Source organism: Notolepis coatsorum, assembly GCF_963971535.1.
Source record: "Notolepis coatsorum genome assembly, chromosome: 1".
Taxonomy (NCBI): domain Eukaryota; kingdom Metazoa; phylum Chordata; class Actinopteri; order Aulopiformes; family Paralepididae; genus Notolepis; species Notolepis coatsorum.
Genome location: NC_140165.1, coordinates 27,268,302 through 27,289,272, shown reverse-complemented (window position 1 = coordinate 27,289,272; position 20,971 = coordinate 27,268,302). Strand labels below are relative to the sequence as shown.

Below are 20,971 nucleotides of genomic sequence, written 5' to 3'. Positions count from 1 at the left end.
ATCAGACAAGTGACACAGGTTACTTAACAGACAAATGTTTGTGAGATTTGTCAAACTTACTCTCTGGTGTTTAAATCCACAGCAACGCAGAGGCATGCAACAAAAAAAGACACTTGTGTTAGTAATCCGATTAGTTTGGAGTTAACAAGTACTGACTTCAGTGTGCTGCTAAGACATGCAAGTCTAACAGGGCGTGTGTGTATGTGTGTGTGTGTGTGTGTGTGTGTGTGTACATCAGGGTTTGCGTGATACTTCAATACCAGCCAAGTAGGGGTGGAATGGTTCACAAAAATTGGTTTTGGGGTCACGGTTTTCGGTTCAGTACAGTTCAGCGGGGAGAAATAAGATTCCATTGCCAATTCAAACATAATTTGGTAAAGAAAATTATAATAATAATGTTTTGCCTTCAACTTTAGTCACTGACCAACACAGCTGCACTCACCACCTCGCCTGGACAAACTAAAAGGTCCCACTCGGTTATGGATTAAAATTCAGCAGACATGAAATACTAATGTTAACTGAACTTAGTATTCCTTATTTTTAGTGTTGTATGACAGTAAATGGAAATAGTCGAAGGCCAGTTAAAAACGCACTCCATACACACCTCAGGAGTGATGTATTAGACTACAGCAAAGGGTTTCACACAGTACCAAAGTAAACCCAGGAGTGATGTATTAGGCTACAGCAAAGTGTTCCACACAGTACGGAAGTAAACCCAGCGATCTCTAGGTGCTCTGAACCATGGTGGTCAAATGGAATAGTTCAGATTTTTATACAAACCTTTCCATCCCTACAGCAAAGTATTTGAATGGAGAAGTTATACATGCACCAACCAACACACAAAGTAAAATAAAAAGAGATGTAGGCCTGGCTGGTGCTCTCAGAGTAGGGCAATCTTGAATCAGGGAGAGACTTCAGAGATTTGGTCCAAAGTAGAACACTGGAGCACACGGATTAAAGGCAATAAACCTTATTTTAAACTAACGTTTTGACACAGGGTGTGTCTTCACGAGTTGGACTCTGATGAAGTGTTTGACTCTAATGAACCCTGCGTCAGAATGTTAGTCTGAAATAACAGACGTTTATTGTCCATAAATCCGTGTGCTCCAGTGTTTTACAGTTTGGACCAAATGTCTGAGGTTTCAATACCAGCAGAGTAATTTGTGAAATATTGCGATATCAAAATCATTCGATGTGATACCAAAGACTGAAGTATCTTAGTATCCAAAGCATCGCTGTATCGTTAAGTATCAAAACATATGGCGTATAAAAGGAAGAGCAGCTTGTTGCTTTGATACAAGAAAGACTGCTTCCCAATGTCTACATGTTGAAGAATATAAAGACGAGACAAACAAACACAGAAGCGCTGGTTAGCTTGACTTTTCATCTTTTTTATGTCGATACTATTTGGTATTCACATCTAATCAAACAATGTGGGAAAAGTTTCCCCTTCTTTTGAATGGGGGGGTAGTTGATTCTTTTGAATGGGGTAGTTGATTCCTTTGAATAGGGGTAGTTGATTATTTTGAATGGGGACTTGAGTCAACTTTCACTGTATCACAACCCCTCCCCACGCTGTGGGGTGGCCAATCAATCGCAGTGGAAGACAAGGGTTTTGAGGGCAGGGTTAAAAAGGTCACAGCATGATGTCACATAAATGGCCCGTCCACACCAACGCACCAAGGTGCCACATTGTTGGATTAGATGAGAATGAGCCCTTAGGGTTAGCCGTACCGTGACGAACCCCAGCGTTTAGAGACCTTACCTTGCTGTGAGGATCAGCAAACATCCGTGTGAAGATCTCACACAGCCTCTTCAACTCCACACGGCTATGAGAGACAGAGAGACAGTTCACACTCTTACAATACTATTCAATTCACTTACAATACTATTCAAACCACTGATGAAAATCAACGGTTAAAATTTTTTCAACAAATGGTTCCTTTGTATGTAAACAGAGCTTGCCAGCCACGACAATTTTCGTTCTTTTATCAGCCCCCCGAGTGAGTGCCGATGACGACAAATGTTGTTTTATTTTTTTATTAGCGATCTGAATTCATATTTCATCAACAGAGTCTCCCGTTGGTACAGCAGCCCCTCCAGGAGCTCAGATGGGAAAAAGCGCCCCCTATCGTCTATCCCTGTGTAACTGCAGGTCAGTCTATTAGACTGACCTGGGATCAGTAGATCTGTAGAGATGCTGGCGCCGTCTGATCAAGAGGGATCTGATCGTGAGACGGAAAGCAGCCTGGAATATATATTTACAGCAGCCAATAATCAATCAATAAGCGTGATCGATATTAGGAATGGCGATCAGGAATTGGAATAATCTTTTTGGAGAACATCTGATCTAAAGGTAAGGAGTCTATGTTACCAGTCTTGGGGTAATCGGAGCTGTATTCACTGAGATAACAGCGTGTGTGTGATCTTGAGGAAACGAGAGAATAGATTTTTCAGCCCGCATCTATAGCGTGCATAAGTACACATATACTATCGATAATCTAGCGTTTATTTGAAAGCGATTCATAAATAGGCCGACAAATGACAACGTGTCAAGTGTATTCGAGAATATTCCAATAAATGCCGTTTATGGGGGAATCTTTAAATTTTCCGAAAATTTTCAAGAGAACGATCTTTTCGAAATGGTATAAAAAGGATATGAACAGATTAACACTTTGATTGCCTAAGGCTAAATTCATGATATACCATCCCTTGCCAGCTCTATTTGTCTATGGCGAAGTTCCCCTTCTTTGCAGGGCTATAACTTTTTAAATTATATTGCTAGATTGCCATTATTAGGGCCCATTCAAGGTCCTATATGTATTGTTCATGGTGTAGCAACGTTAAACTTTTTCATTCACATATTCATACTAAAATATGGTCTAAGGTATAAGTATGTTTTCATCTCTTTCTGCAGCTTTCTCCAGAACGTGATTTATAGCCCCAAATGCATTATATTGATGATGAAATACAGTTTGATAGCAATCGGCGCGATATAAAAAATTCCAACTGGACGTACTTCTGGAAGTTACTACACGTCATCTGATGTTGACCGGTTGGGCGAGGGGGCGTTTATAATTCCGTGGGCAGCGTTATACCATTCATCTAATGTGGGTCATATGTTCATCAGATCAGTTAGTATCGAACACGGTAATATTACACGCTAAAACTCACCCCAGTCTCCTCGGGCCGTTGGGCGATCAGCGTGGGGTAGACAGTTTTCCATTATGGGATGTCGAAATACCCGGTCCATTTCCAGGTTGTATAATAGTATATACGTCCAAATCATGTTGTTTATCGAGTTATTGGCAACGGATCGCTATGTATTGTGTCAAGCTCGAGTCCCGGGACCTATAGCGAGTGCCCGGAAGTAATATGGGTGATCACCACTTCATCCACATGACTTCCTGTTTGGCGCTTCTGCCGATCGGCCACCAGATGGCGCTCTTGAACCGCTAGAGGATTGAGAGGAGCTCAGAACTGTGTGTGAAGGCTGCAGAGGGGAAATATGATTCCGATAACAGATTTTTGAAATATTGATATTAAAGACGAGTAGGGCGTCCTCGGCAACTTTAGCATGGCTAGGAAAGACGCCTAAACACGTTTTCGGCACTTAAAGTGTTAAAAAACAATCCATTTCGACAATGTTGACTGCAAACAAGTCATTGATAAGCGACGGGCAGATTAGACACATAGCCATAATTTAAAACATTGATTAGGCGTTTTTATCGCCAACATTGAAGTGGATGATGGCATTCAACGGGGTAAAAATGTAAACAAGGTCGGCACTGAAACTGTTAAAGGAACACTCCAACATTTTGGGAAATTAGCTTATTTGCCATCTACCCTGGAGTTAGACAAGATGCAGCATACCTTTTTCTTCTCTATGCATGCAGTAGGAGTAGGAAGACGATCGTCACCAACGGCATACGTTGTGGAGTAATGTTATACACACACGTTGTGATCGAGGTGAAGACATGGTTGGATCAACGCAGGATTGATATCATATAGTCCTTACCTTCACTAAGATGTACCCCAAAAAGAATATCCAATTATCTGATCGCGATTCCAAGTATTGGTGTCCATCGTGTCGCCAACATAATCCACCACACATCATGCATCGGGAGCATTTGACGCTTCTCAATCCTCAATCGTTATAACCACGCTGCTCGCCCGACAAAGTAAAGTGAGCCCGGAGACATTTGGCCATTACACAGGCCAAGATACAAGGTTTCAAAGGGTGCTCGATACCGCCGTCTAGCTGGATGCGGCCGGTATTGCACTTTGGCGATCTCAGACTAATTCCCTATGGTAACACCAAGGTCCCTGGATGAATAATGAATAAAAATATATAAAAAAAAATAAGGAAAAACGATCCAAAAACAACTTTTTATGTTTTTGGCACTCAACCGTCGGTGCCCAATAACGACTTTTTACGTTTTTGGCATCCAAAGTGTTGATGATTATTATAAAATGATTAGCGTTACTCATTGAAACCAATGGGTGAGGCTAGCTACAAGCTAACAACCTAGCTTGCGGCTGACTGCACACATTGGTTTGAATGGGGAAAGCTAACAAGGCTACTTTGAGACTTTCCTCATATTTCAAGTGCCTGGTAAAGAAAAATAACTATGGCTATCTTTTTTTATCTTCCCCCATCAAAACACACAAACACACCTGAGCATCCGCTGGCTCTTGAACAGGTTCTGCAGGCCCAGCAGGCCCTCCTTGCGCTCCGACCAGTTGGCGCTGGCGCAGTGGTTGAGCACCTCGGCCACGTCCTCCGTCTGCCGCATGTAGTGGGGCGTCATGCCGCCGTTGCGCGAGCTGTACGAGCGCTCCGAGCAGGCGCTCGACGCGTCGCTGTTGGCGTCGTCGTCCGAGTACATGCCCGGTGACTCGAAGCGCCGCCGTACCGGCCTCCGCTGTGGGGAGGGAGGGGGGGGGGGGGACAGGTGAGGGACTGTGCACCGTGGAAAACCAATGTCATCCTGTGTTCTCTCCCCACGCCGTCACAAACGGAACATGTATCCAAATGTACTTTAGGAACATTTCCAGTTGCAACATCTACCATGCAACTACATTTTCAAAAGGAGAAAGTGCCATGCGGTTTTCTGATAGTGTCTGCGTTCATTCTATGCTGATAACGGTATGTTCTGGTCACTAGTCATACTTCATTGACTATGGTCAATTACAATCAATGTGTGTTTCTTTGATGAGGGATCATAAGCATATTTAGGCAAATAAAAAGCTATGTTATAGCCATCGATTGTTTGAAGTTATAATGTAATACTCATGGAGGTATATCTGATGTGATGGTTAATTGTAATAATAATAGTGAATGTCACAATGAATTATGGATGAATATTAAAGGATAAGGCCAGTGTACTGTCAACATAGCCATTTTCTTTATACAGGCTGCCCCTGGGTTCCATTCCCCAAAAGCATAACATTTATTTTCACCATTTTGCTGTTAATGTCATCTCTGCTAGCTTGCCTTAGTGACATTAAGATCTGGGTGGACCTACATTTCCTCAATCTAAATTACAATAAGGTTATTATTATGTTTGGACATCCAGAATGTTTGAATGACCCTGGGCTCCCTTGCAGACACTTTTGATAGTGATTTAAAATGTGATAAACAAAATCGGCTCTGTAGTCAAAGGTGCCTCGTCAGTTAAGGCTCCTTGCCAAAATCAAACTCCATCTCTCTCCAAAAGATTTGGAGAGGGTCATGCATGCCTTCATTACATTGAGGCTTGACTACTGTAACTCTTTGTATGTGGGCCGAGACCAGCTCTCTCTATGACGCCTACAGCTGGTGCAGAATGCTGCGGCTCGCACAAGAAAGCGTGACCATATTACACCGGTTCTGGCCTCCCTGCACTGGCTCCCTGTCACTTTCAGGATTCATTTTAAGATCCTGATGTTTGTTTTTTAAGATCTGAAATGGTCCGGCCCTTGAGTACCTAGTTGGACTCCTCCATGTTCACACGCCAGCTCGAGCACAGAGGTCATCAAATCAGTTGCTTCTGGATGTTCCAAAATCTAGGCTCAAATGTAAAGGTGGCCGAGCCTTTGGGGTGGCTGCCCACAAGCTGTGTAACAGTTTACCTTTAGCTTTACATATTAGATCTGCCCCAACCCTAGCCATGTTTAAGTCTTTTAAGTCTACTATTTCTGTTTGTATAAACTGTGCACCTTGTGTTGTATTAGTATTGTATTTATTGTACTTTTGTACTTTCTATTGTGCAGCACTTTGGTCAACCTTGGTTGTTTTTAAATGTACCAAAACCTACAATGCATTTTTCTACTATTAATATTCTTCCTACACCTTGGGGCTTTCAACCAGGAAGCCATGCGTTCCCATTGTATGTTAAAATCATTAAATACAGCTTGCAAGCGCATATTTCCAGTTTTAAATAACATAATGTATTATCGTGAAAAACAGGGGAGTAGCAGTTATTACAAAACTTACTTCAAAAAGGCAACAGGCTCTACCCATCTATCGATGTACAGTAGTAAACAGAACAGCATTGTCCTTGAGCATGTGTATTGCACATTAAACTCAAGTCCAGGAAAAAGTACAATGGCCATGTTCATCGCAACGATGAATCATGCTGACCAAAGCAACGGTGCAACTCTGTGACTTGCTTTAAACCCTTTTTCTTTTTGACAGCAACAGTTCTATGACTTATGGCTATACGCTGCTGTCTGCAAGATGGACCATACTTGTAAGTAGGAGAAATGCATTGTAGGTTTTGGTCTTTTCCTAGACTATGTTGACAATAAGAAAAATAATGGTGCATATGTTTGATGCCACGTGATCGGCAATTGTGGTATTTGTTTTGGTGGACATGGAGGGCATGCAACAGGAGAGGTGGGATGAATTGGAAGGGTGTGTGAGACTGCTGTACCTTACTCCTGTTGTCTCCTAAAAGCTGAGGTTTACCAAGAACGATGGGAAGGAAGAGTAAAGACAAATTAGATAACATATCATCCTCCGATTAAATTACATTCAGCCACTAGATGTCACACTAGAATGTAATTTATCCAATCAGGTGCATTCCAAAATTGGAAGTAGTGAGGGGATACATGGATGCAACATGTAAACAACAACATTCATTTTGGACCTGCCAACATTTCTTAAATGATAAATGCATTAACACATTTCCTGCCTTTGGTTATACCCATCAATATACCTAGTCTGCCACCACTGTAAGCCTATGGAGATGTTTACCTTCTTTGCAGGGCTATAACTTTTTAAATTGTATTGCTAAATTGACATTACTATGGCCCATTCAACATCGATTATCTATCGTTCAGGATGTAGGAACATTATACTTTTTCATTCATACATTCATACAAAAATACCTTCTAGAATATAAGTATGGTTTTATCATTTTCTGCAGTAATTCCTAGTACGTGAGTTATAGGCCTAAACGTATATAGATTATCGATTGCCATTTATTCCCTATACGCGCTATATTAAAAAATTCAACTGTATATGATCGTATACGTTATGCTTCATCATGCGTGGAGGAAAGGGGGGGGGGGTCGTTTATAATTCCCCGATCATCAGTAACGGCTTTATGTAGTATGGGTGATATTATTGATCAGATGGTTTGCAGTGAAATGAATAAACAATTGAGCTGAAAATAACGTTAGTGTCCTCTTACCGTGCGTCAAAGAGACTGGCGGTGAAATATCCCAAGTATAGGACGTCGATCGCCTAGGTCCATTTCCGGTTTGTATGTCGCAATAAACGCCGAAATCATATCGATTATTAAGTTTATAAAGCGATCCATTATGTACATTGTGTCTGTCGGGAGTCATGCAACAATGTCTGACGGCCGGATGAATTTAATCGACGCACATCGGCCACTTCCTGTTGTTCCGAGTGTAACTCGCCCGACCATCCACCAGGCGGCGGTATTGAGCCATCGTTGCCGTCACCTGTAGGGTCCAGCTGCAGCGTCGGAGGTGTATATATGAATTATGAATGCCATGGCGAAAAAATTAAATATTCATCTCAATAACGCTGTACAGCGAGATCTGGCGGTCAAAGCATGGCAGGCAATACCGCTTTAAAGCGTTTCCGGCGGTGGATGCGTTAATCAATAATTTTGGGGGGAGAAAAGCAATACTTTTATTCTGCTCTTTCTAAAAGCTCTGTGGATGTATTATTATTAAATATATATGATTACATATAGGGCTGGGCGATATGGCAAAAAATCATATCGCGATAACGATATGATAATGTTATCATATTTCTCGATATCGATAATTATCTAAATTGTTATAAGTATAATTTTTTTTTATTTTTTATTTTTTTAAACAACAGATGTATGTTTATTTTGCAGCAATTCTTTGTCGTTGCTGCCATCTTTAGTGTTACATCCCCTCACACTCCAGTTCTCAGGCTGCAGCTGGTTTAAAAGCGAAAGTAAACCGGCTTCTCTGCTGGCTGTGGCTCCAGGGGAGTTGAACAGTTCTGGCTCTGCTAGTTTATTTTCGATCTTTTGGCGCTTTTTTGGTGGACAAACCACGCACATGTGCACCGTGAATCGTGACTGGAGTCTAGCTCTGCTAGCACACATAGCCTACTGTGTACAGACGGGTTCAAACCGTATTTTAAATTAGAAAGCAAACAAAATAAATGGACAAGAGAAAAAGAAATCTCAATTTGGTCAGTATTGTCATTTGGACAAGCAAAGCCATTACTTTAAGTTGCAGGCAAGAAAGACAAGTCTGTCCACTGTCTCTGCCCTGTTGCAGGTCACAAAAATAAAATAAAAATAAAATAAAAAATATTAAAAAAAAACGATTTTTCGATATTTTTCTTTTTCTTTTCGATATTCGATATCGATTATTAAAATATATCACGATATTTATCGTTATCATTATATCGCCCAGCCCTAATTACATATATATTAAAAGATTACTCTACATACATTTTTTATCTATAGCATCATTAAAGCTAAATTCAAAACAAGCATAAATCTTCTATCCACATGTAATGTTGCCAAATAAATACCACAGTAAAACTAATACTAGTACTTTGTACACTAGACTAACATTTTGTAACATGCTGAATCTCTCTCAGGGACAAGTTTCCCTCTAATCCAGTCCCCTGCCACCTGTTAACCTGCAATGAGTCTCCTGGCCATTTTCGTTTTTGTTTTTGAGTACTGCATACTTTTTTTGCAAACCAAAACAACATACTTTATACTTATAGCACATGCATGAGCCTGGTCTCTTTTGAAAGATGACATTCTTTCGCTATCGACAGGCAACAAATAAGCCTTCAATTCGATATATATATTGTATTACAAAATATGCAAAACCGAGCCACTAGGGGTCGCCAAAGTGCCGGTTGCAAAAAGTCCGAAAAACGTCCCATATGCGGGTCGGCGCATGCTAAAGACGTGGGAATTGTCAAACTCATTTTCAATAGAGGCCTTGCACAGAATGTGTGTGTAGTTCTTTCTGTAACTATTGTAACCACTTTTGGTGGTTTGAAAGAAAACACCTGATGTCTGTGTAGTAGGTAAAATATCGGAGAAGCACAATATTACTGTTCCACTGTGACTCATTTATAAGATGATATAATAAGACACCAAATTATTTCTCATATATCAGCACACAGCAACATAACAATGGAAGAGACAGCTATGTGCAAAACAACAGTTGCTATGAGAAATATATCAACACATTTTTGCCATGCAATACTGGATCTAGTCAAAACTTCACAGTGGAACACTAATATCATTTTCTAGAGTTTTACCTACTCTACCACTGCACTCAAATTTGGCATTTTCTCTCAAAAGTGGTTACCAATGGTTACAGGCAGCCATGTTGGACGTTCTGTGCAGGAGGGAAACGCCAGTCAAAACATACTTGATGGGGAAACGCTGTGCACAATCACAGCTCCTCCGCTGAGAGTTATCTTACCAGGGCGTCGGCCACGGCTGCCTCCACATCCGTCCCGGTGTTGAGGATTCTCATGGCGTTGACGGAGGCTGAGATACGGGCCTGGTGAGACAGGCGGTCTGAGAGCGGGGGAAGGGGGTACATAGAGAAAACACCAGACAATTAGAGGTCTGGGCTGGATCTCCCATGCTCATCGTAGCACTAGTGGTCGACCGATATATAGGATCGCTCATGTATCGTATCAGCTGGTATCGGCCCGCCAACCCAGAAAGGGGCTAAAAAGGGCTCTTATTTATTTGAAGGGAAAAAATACTGCAATATTTTATAGCGAATTTCTAGTACAATCATAATGTTAGCAACTGCAAACCTAGCCGTCACCCACCAGCTAAGCTAGCTAGCTAATATAGCTAACATTAGTGAACTTAAGTTCATCAATTTTGTCTAATTTGTTATAGTTTAATTGTTGTACGTTATCATATGCACCAGCAGTATCGACCATTGAAAAATCCATATTGGTCGACCACTACTTGACACTACAGGGTTTCCCACTCAAGCCACAATGGAACATTCTGTGACTTTTCTATGACTATTTTGAGTACTTCAATGACAAAGAATTGTGTTTATTATAAAAAAAATTGCTCAGAAAAGTTCTAAACAGTCCGGTACTATACTGTAGTTGGTCTTGTTGTGGACATGCAATGTGTAAAAGACCAACTAATGCAATAAGTGTATTTTCAATCATTTTAAAATACATTTTGGTAGGTTATCTGTAAAATCGCCATCATATTCCACGACTTCCCCAGAGAATTAATAATGTTTCTGACGTTTGTCTGGTTTAAAATTCTATGATATTCTGTAAATTCCATGACCAGTGGGACCCAAGATTACCTTTGATCCACTGAATGCCAATGAGACAAATATAATCTTATTGCTGAGATTATTTTGGAAACCAGACCCAGAGTGCTTAAGTGGGAAATCCATATTAGCCCTCATTATGAGGTACATAGTGATTGTGTACTTACCGTTTTGGACATCAACATGTGAAAAAGGCTATGTCCAAAACTGATTTGAGAAAGAACAATGGATTTGATTTCATCAGCCAAAGGGGGGGGTGGGTGCAATGCATATCGTGCCGTACGCAGTGAATAAGAAAATAATAACAAATAATTCAACAAGCAGTTTATGAAAAATGTCACGTCAAGACCATGATGAATTGAGCTGCCAATACAACTGCAAGCACAATTATAAAAGAACAAGCCTGATATTGCATAATGAAAAAGGAATATAAAATATGATCCACTAAAAAGCAACAGTGTTTGAGATGAAACAGAGGAGCATAACCAACTTAAGATACAAGCAAAACGGCCTCTTCACAATTCCAGAGTTCAATTCCCAAAGCTCCCAAAGAGTTTGACAGTAAAGAGTCTATCTAATATATACTACTGTATATATGTGATGAAGAGGAGGGTGACGTTCTGGACACAGAGTTAGCTAGATAGTGCGGTGGCTTAGCACCAGATTTGAGAAGGATGTGGACGCGCCGGACAAAAGCACCAAATTTGTCCCACGTGTTCCTCATCATCATAGCTTTCATTTTGGGGTAGGGGCTACGTCATCATGATGGATTTCAAGATGGCCGCCATGTAAAATCAAGGTTCTGCCCATTAATAAATATCTTGGTCCATAGCACGCTCAATATTTGAGCGAACACAAATGTATTGGTATCCATGTAAACTAGAGAAGCTAAGCTTTCCATTGGTATCATTTTCATTAAGCCCAACTGTTGGGAAGGGGTTTTTTTAAAGGCAATGATTCAAAATTATGTTAAATTTTCGCCTAGAAAAAACTGCCATGCTCATCTTCCAAAAGGTCCCTTGGCTGTTCACATGAATATATCAGAGTGAACCTTGGTTTTATAGGTACCCACAAGCCTCTTCTTTCCAGACATACCCACTTTGTCCAACTTGCATGCTATTTGGGGCAATAATCAAGCAGGTTTGTGCATGTGGTACAAATGTGTCGAACATTGGGTTAGGGTTTGTCGTTAGAATGTTGAACATAGAAGATCAATTTTGGTGTCAAACTATACATTTTCTGGGTCAATAAATGTGTTAATGCTATGAAAAATGTCACCAGATGAATATTTGTACCATTCTAACAACATATTTACATAATTTTTTACTTGTTTAACTGTCAGACATGCATGAATAGACATTTTATTAGGATCACTCGTTACATTTATTATTATTATCATAACTCTTTAGCCCGTATAGGCGTATTTAACTGTTAGAGATATTTTCGCGGGTCTTGTGCAGTGGTCTCGTGCCCGCGATAATATCAGAATGTTTCATAAAAATTCCCGCGGTATACTGGCCAGCTCTCAGTGCGCGTCTCGTGACAGCTGTCGTGGCTTAGAGCACGCAGCCAGAGGACAGCGCGATAAGGGACATGTTTAAAAAGGCAAAACATAATATAACAGGTAAGTCAAGTGTCATTACTTTAGTTATCAAAGGTGGAATCTCTGGATAAGCAATAGGGATGGGTACCGTTCACATTTAAACCGATACGTACCAGTACCCAACGGTACCCTTTTTCGGTACTTTAGTCTCTAAAAATGTAATCTACAGTACCTACCTCAGTCGTGAAAAAAAAATCCAAACTTCAAATAACTACACGTTCGACCGTTTTCGGCTTGCCATTGCCCAGACTGCTTTGTTGTTGAATCAAGTCAAATCCTAGGTAAGCGTATTGTAGAGGAGCCAAAGCTATATATTTAGGTTATTGTATTATATGAATGTTTATATGTTTATTTTTATAACCTTACATTGAAACAGCATTAATATTGATTGGATTTAGATAAAGTCATTGAACCGTATTATTTGTCATAATAGAACCTTCAGAACATTAGTGATGTCACAGTATGATGCCATAGTCAAACATTCTAGAACATTTGTGACGTCACAGTATGATGTCATAATCAAACATTCTAGAACATTTGTGTATCTATATATTCAGAACGCAGCGGCCCGCCTGATCTCAAACCTACCGAAGTCGGCCCATGTCACCCCACTTCTAAGGGACCTGCACTGGCTCCCCATTGCTGCACGAATCCGCTTCAAGGCCCTCGACCTAGCATACCGTGCGGCAAAGGGAACCGCTCCCGCCTACGTCCGGTCAATGGTCTCTAACTACACACCCTCAAGACCCCTACGCTCTGCATCTTCTGGCCGCCTCAGACCTACTCCTATCCAAGCTCCGGGAGGGTCATCAAAGAGAAGTCGCCTATTCTCAGTCCTTGCCCCACAATGGTGGAATGAACTACCCACCCCAGTTAGGACAGCCGAAACACGTCCAATCTTTCGCCGTCGACTAAAGACGCACTTCAACCATTATCTGAATTAATAAAAAAAAAATCTAACCCTAACTAACCGTACTGTCATGCATTTGTCCTAATAAACTAACCTACACTGTAGCACTCAACACTTTGATGAACATTGTTGCTCAGCTGATAGAGTTGTGCCCTTCCTGATGGCTTGTCGTACAGAACTTGTAAGTCGCTTTGGATAAAAGCATCAGCTAAATGACTAAATGTAAATGTATATATATTCAACAATTCTCTCTGAAGAGCTCATTGTGCATCTTGAACCAGTGCTGAGCAGTACTGAACAGATAGACAGAGGCCATGTTTAGACGGAGAGAGTCTGAACAGAAACCGCAAAAGTCGTCTTGTGGTCTCACGTTTAATGTTGCGTTTAGACTAGTGTTTTGGGATGGAATTCTGCGTGCAGACGAGGCTGTAAAGACTCGAGACCACGGAGCCCCGCTGTCACACGATTGGCGCATATGTCACATGACGTGCTGTGAAGACCCGCCCTACTCTGCCTCTGATTCGCAGACTGTGGGTGGGGGAATGTGATTGGACCAAAGCAGAGTCACTCACAGACAGTGGCTCCAGTCACTAATAGTTGCGATAGCCGCGGGACAGATTATTGTGTATTTAAAAGTATAGATTGAAGCCTGCATTTCTAGACCAGGGTGCCTTGCCTACCGTTTTGCTGTTTATTTACGGCTTTCAGGTGAGGAGGAATTTTCATGTGTCGAGTTGGTGGTGATTTTGGAGACTGGGAAATACAGTTTTCTTACCTTGTAGTAGTGACGTGAATATTTAGGAAAATAGCTTTAGGATCACTTCTGTGAAGAAAGACTTCGCTGTGGAAGAGAAATAAACCATTTGGAAATGTTTTACACCGGAGCGGCTGTGGACCTTATTTTTCTTTATCAACAAACGTACTACTCACGAGTAAGCAACTTTAACCAGTAGAGTGGAACGTCGGCCCTGATACGTATATTGTGTATGTGAACGTTGACATGAAAATAAAAAAAGTGCAATTTATTTTTATATTTTTTGTATCTCACGTGAATCGATACTCGGTAGTACCGACGTGTTTCGGTAAGTACCTTTAAAAGTACCGAATTCGGTACCCATCCCTAATAAGCAATGACGTTATAGTTTAAAGCTAAACTACGTTTTCTCTCTTGTTAGAAGAGGGATAACTTCTTCAGTTAGATTTGATTTGATCTTTATTTATCTCGAACATTTTCAACCATAAACACATTTGTAATAACAAAAAATAAATAAAAACGAAATAAAATACAAATACATTTAAATATATCTTCCTATGGAGGGAATAATCAACATAGCTCAAGACAAATGGTTTTGTTCGAGAAGGGACAGAAAGAAGCAAAGCTTATCTGGTCCTGCCCCTTACAATATCATATTAATATGTAATAAGTTATCTATCAATACATAGTTAACTAACGGAATAGGTAGTTAACTAATCAAAGTATCAGAATGTTTATATAAATTCCTGCAGCCTGCGGGCCATCCTCTCCTCAGTCACGACTCATGAGAGCACTCGCAAATTATGCTGCATGCATATCATTGTCAAACGGTGCGCGTCTCGAGTCGTGCCACTGTCGGTCGCTTGGTTGACAGTGGCACGCACGAGACCACTGCACAAGACCTGCGAGAATATCAGAATGTTTCATAAAAATTCCCGCGGTGGCCATACTCTCAGTGCACGTCTCATGACAGCTGTCGGTGGCTATACCGGTCATCAACACCGTAATGACCAAACGACCAGGATGTTCTTCATAGCATTAACACATTTATTGACCCAGAAAATGTGTAGTTTGACACCAAAATTGATCTTCTATGTTCAACATTCTAACAACAAACCCTAACCCAATGTTCGACACATTTGTACCACATGCACAAACCTGCTTGATCATTGCCCCAAATAGCATGCAAGTTGGACAAAGTGGGTATGTCTGGAAAGAAGAGGCTTGTGGGTACCTATAAAACCAATGTGCACTCTGATATATTCATGTGAACGGCCAAGGGACCTTTTGGAAGATGAGCATGGCAGTTTTCTCTAGGTCGAAAATGTAACATAATTTGTAATCATTGCCTATTAAAACCCCCTTCCCAACAGTTGGGCTTAATGAAAATGATACCAATGGAAAGCTTAGCTTCTCTAGTTTACATGGATACCAAGATATTTATTAATGGGCAGAACCTTGATTTTACATGGCGGCCATCTTGAAATCCATCATGATGACGTGGCCCCTACCCCAAAATGAAAGTTATGGTGATGGGGAACACGTGGGAAAAAATGTGTGCTTTTGTCCGGCGCGTCCAAATTTTTTGCTAAGCCACCGCACTAAGAGGAGTGACGGACGGATGGAGGGCTCATCGGTCTATCTCGGTGTGTTGGAGGGTGTATATACTGTATGTGTATATATATATATATGGCCATGCAGGTCACCTGAGTAGCACTCTGCTGAAGAGAGGGCGCTGGTGGAGCGAGAGTGTCGGCGAGACGCTGAAGGATGAGGAGGATAGAGGTGACTTCAACCTTCAATCAGTCCACTGAGAATAGCTACCGTCATACCGTATGAATAGGTAGCTACTGTCATACCGTATGAATATGTAGCTACTGTCATACCGTATAAATAGGTAGCTACTGTCATACCGTATCAATAGGTAGCTACTGTCATACCGTATGAATAGGTAGCTACTGTCATACTGTATGAATAGGTAGCTAGTACTGTCATACCGTATGAATAGGTAACTAGTGTCATACCGTATGAATAGGTAGCTACTGTCATACCGTATCAATAGGTAGCTACTGTCATACCGTATGAATAGGTAGCTACTAGGGGTGTAAAGGTACACGCATCCGTACAGTTTCAGTACTGGACCTTAGGTTCAGTAGGGCTGTGTACCGAACAAATACAACTGTATGTTAACCACTAACGACCGCCCACCGGGGCTGTTTTTTTCCACAATCTAATATGATTATTTTTTCTTATATATTTTTTTACGAGTCGATTATTCATTTCAATATAGAATATTCGTTGACCGCCCTACAAGTACAATTAGTTACTGCACAATACATCACCCCTGAGTGGAACATGGAAAGCCAAACATTCCCCCACTGTACCGAAAACCTGTACCGAACCGTGACTTCCAAACCGAGGTACGTACCGTACTGTGTTTCTTGTGTACCGTTACACGCCTAGTAGCTACTGTCATACCATATGAATAGGTAACTACTGTCATACCATATGAATAGGTAACTACTGTCATACCATATGAATAAGGTAACTGTCATACCATGTGAATAGGTAACTACTGTCATACCACATGAATAAGGTAACTGTCATACCACATGAATAAGGTAACTGTCATACCATATGAATAGGTAACTACTGTCATACCATATGAATAAGGTAACTGTCATACCATATGAATAGGTAACTAACTACTGTCATACCATAAGAATAGGTAACTACTGTCATACCATATAAATAGGTAGCTAATGTCATACCATATGAATAAGGTAACTCATAACGTATGAATAGCTAGCTACTGTCATACCATATGAATAGGTAACTACTGTCATACCATATGAATAAGGTAACTACTGTCATACCATATGAATAAGGTAACTGTCATACCATGTGAATAGGTAACTACTGTCATACCACATGAATAAGGTAACTGTCATACCACATGAATAAGGTAACTGTCATACCATATGAATAGGTAACTACTGTCATACCATATGAATAAGGTAACTGTCATACCATATGAATAGGTAACTAACTACTGTCATACCATAAGAATAGGTAACTACTGTCATACCATATAAATAGGTAGCTAATGTCATACCATATGAATAAGGTAACTCATAACGTATGAATAGCTAGCTACTGTCATACCATATAAATAGGTAACTACTGTCATACCATATGAATAGGTAGCTACTGTCATACCATATGAATAGGTAGCTACTGTCATACCATATAAATAGGTAGCTACTGTCATACCATGTGAATAGGTAGCTACTGTCATACCATGTGAATAGGTAGCTACTGTCATACCATATGAATAAGGTAACTGTCATACCATATGAATAGGTAACTACTGTCATACCATATGAATAAGGTAACTGTCATACCATATGAATAGGTAACTAACTATTGTCATACCATAAGAATAGGTAACTACTGTCATACCATATAAATAGGTAGCTAATGTCATACCATATGAATAAGGTAACTGTCATAACGTATGAATAGCTAGCTACTGTCATACCATATAAATAGGTAACTACTGTCATACCATATGAATAGGTAGCTACTGTCATACCATATGAATAGGTAGCTACTGTCATACCATATAAATAGGTAGCTACTGTCATACCATATGAATAGGTAGCTACTGTCATACCATATGAATAGGTAACTAGTGTCATACCATATGAATAGGTACCAATAGGTACATATGAATAGCTACCGACTCTCGTGGGAAATAAACAGCGACAAAAGGCAAATATCTTCCCATGAATCAAACAAATACTGCCTCCAGATTTTCAGTGAAGTCTGACAATCCAATCTAACATCTGCCATACTACAACATTCCAACAACAATGTAGCGTAGGAAACCAGAGGTGTGCTGAACATATTTATGCTCATACACAGCAGAAAAGTATTAATGTAGCGTAGGAAACCAGAGGTGTGCTGAACATATTTATGCCCATAGACACAGCAGAAACGTATTAGTTTGGATTTGAAGAACAGAAAAAGGTAATTGCCCTGGCCCCCCAGAAAATGGAGCAAAATCTGCTCTCACTTTTTCGTAATGGTCCTCCCCTGCTAAGGAGACTGGGGATACTGGTATCAGATATTGATCCGATACCAGGCTAAAAAGAGAGTATATCGGTATCAAGAGGATTTCCCCGATACTAAAATCTGATACCAAAAGACGTGTCTAACAAGCCAGAAATCAAAGCAAGGTGACTTCATTGTAATTGCAATAATTTTTATGATTGTCTAAGTCTATATACTGTACACAGTGATAGTAATGTATCGGATCGGTATCAGGCGATACTGAAAGTTTAGGACACAGAAGTGGTATCGGGAGTGGAAAACTGGTATCGGGCCGCCATCATCATCCCTAAAGGAGACGGGAGAAGTAAAGATCCCTCTGTGATTTATTGATTGATTGATTGACCATATATTAACTGATGGTATTAAAAACAGAATAGAATATAACATAAGGGACACTAAAACAAAGGGATCGTTCTGGTTTCTGGAACTCTTGCCATATTCCTTACTTACCTATGATGATCTTGATGGTCCTTTCGCAGCACAATCCATGCTGTTCCTCATTCTAGCTCTGGATAGTTAGCCACAAACCAACGCAAAGTCAACGGGGTCGAGCTCCTGTCTGTACAAGCTCAGGCTCACTGAAGAGTCTCAGTCAGTTTGTACAGACAGGAGCTGGAGCTGCTGGACTAACTAGGTTAACTATCCAGAGCTAGAATGAGGAACAACATGGATTGTGGTAAGTAAGGAATATGGCAAGGGTTCCAAAAATGTGAACTATCCCTTTAACATTCACATGTAAAATCATGCAAAAGTCAAGAGAGCCGTAACACTTTGAGCTCCGTGAGGATCGGAGCGCTGATAACTGTGGAATTAGAGTTGGGTCGTGGCGGTGATAGAGGGGGCCGGGGGCGGGGGAGGTTCTAGGGTACCGTACTCACCCAGGGGGGAGAAGCCCCGTGACGGGCTGGTGTCGCGGCTGCTCTCGCGACTGGTGTCGCGGCTACAGCCCTGACTCATGCTTGGCCTGGGAATGCGGCTCCGGGCTAGCGGTGGGGAGGGGGAGGGGGCATGGTCGAGGGGCAGGAGAGAGAGTGAAAGAGAGACAGTGAGAGAGAGAGAGAGAGAAAGAGAGAGAGAGAGAGAGAGAGAGAGAGAGAGAGAGAGACATAGATGGAGAGACAGAGAGATAAGAGAGAGAGAAAGAGAAAGACAGACAGAGAAAGAGACAGAGAGAGAGGGAGAGGGAGAGGGAGAGAGAGAGAGAGACAGAGAGAGCAGCGTAGGGGGTGGGGGGAGAGGTTTTTAGCGTTTAGCAGCACATACATCCAGAAGTAGACACACCTGAAGCTCAGTAGAAAGTGAGTTAGTCAGGCAGGGAGAGACAGAGAGAAGGAGGGCAAACAGGAGGACAGACTTAGACAGTTTGAAAGACAGTTCAGCCAATGAGTTGGTACAGTCGCAGCAAGGTGAACCAACACCACTATCAAGGTACTGACCCGATACCAAGCTAAAAGTACTGCCAGGGATACCAGGAAATGAGTACTCGCACAATTCCTTCAATCAATGAAATCACCAAAGAATCTAGAAATCCCGCCTGGCGCTCGTGTGCCTCCACCAACCAGTAGCCAGTGGCTTAAGAGTAGCTTCATGTCATTCCGAAGGACACCGTTATGAGCTCCCAATGTTTTTCTTATTTTATCGCATTAAAAGTCTACGTCTCGAGCCTCATGTCACGGCAGGTAGGTTTGAATGAAAGCAGGTTCAGGTGTTTCTCATTCATACAAAAGGGCAAACATAGACCAGCGTTAGCAGACATCCCTGCTGAGTCCAACGGCAGCACCTGCAAGTCCCTACGACACACGCTCCTGGAGATACAGAAAGGGGGCAGGGCTTAGGTTTAGGGACGGGGCCAGCGTAGACAAGCGCAGAGTGCAAAGGTGCCACCCGTGAGTCACTAAGAGACATAGGGATCATGAGATATGAAAGGAGACGGACAACATGAAGTAACAAGAGTTCAATATCATGTGGGCGGCTAGGTGGTGTAGTGGGCAAGGCACTCGCCACCAGTGTGGAGACGCTAGGATTCGCGTGTTCGAATCCAGCTCTCCACATTGTTTTCAGTTTAGCTGGTCGTCCGCAGTAATACACATTGGCCGTATTACGGGGAGGGAAAACTGAAGGGTGGGGATCGAACGTTGTGAACAAGCGACTCCTACAAGTCGGTTGGTGCGCCTGCGCAGTAGAATCAGGAAGTGTCGGGGGCAGCGTGAGCCTCCCACGCGTTACTCCTCGACACAGAGATCGAGCTGCGCAGGTGAAAAGATGCGACTGCTGTTACCTCAAGTACCGGAGGGGACTTGTGCTATGTATGACTTAGTCCACATTGCAGCCGGCTTGTGGGAGGCAAGAAACAGCGTTCGTGACAGGGGAGGGTTGAATTGGATGATACGAAATTGGGATGGGAGAAAAATAGAAAAATGGGAGAAAAAGTGTATCAAAAAAAAAAAAAAAGTTCAATATCATGTAAAAATACTCGTTGTTGGTACTCTGTATTGGCGAGTACCCATATCGGTACTCTGTATTGGTGAATAGTGAGTACTCATACTGGTACTCTGTATTGATGAGTACTCATATTGGTACTCTGTATTGGTGAATAGTGAGTACTCGTATTGGTACTCTGTATTGACGAGTACTCATATTGGTACTCTGTATTGACGAGTACTCATATATTGGTACTCTGTATTGGTGAGTATTCATATTGGTACTCTGTATTGGTGAGTACTCATATTGGTACTCTGTATTGGTGAGTACTCATATTGGTACTCTGTATTGACGAGTACTCATATTGGTACTCTGTATT

At 41.5% G+C, this 20,971-nt stretch overlaps 1 protein-coding gene across 3 annotated transcripts in view; it reads right to left on the bottom strand.

Annotated features, from left to right (window-relative positions):
- Positions 1-20,971, bottom strand: part of LOC311240980 (CLIP-associating protein 1-A-like) — a 127,226-nt gene that overhangs the window by 33,203 nt on the left and 73,052 nt on the right. For all 3 annotated transcript variants that reach the window (XM_084329617.1, XM_084329618.1, XM_084329619.1), the window contains 4 exons: positions 9,955-10,052; positions 6,918-6,941; positions 4,678-4,925; positions 1,766-1,829 (listed from right to left, as the gene is read on the bottom strand). In XM_084329617.1, coding sequence (XP_084185743.1) covers positions 1,766-1,829; positions 4,678-4,925; positions 6,918-6,941; positions 9,955-10,052 — 434 coding nt within the window. The remainder of the gene's footprint in view (positions 1-1,765; positions 1,830-4,677; positions 4,926-6,917; positions 6,942-9,954; positions 10,053-20,971) is intronic.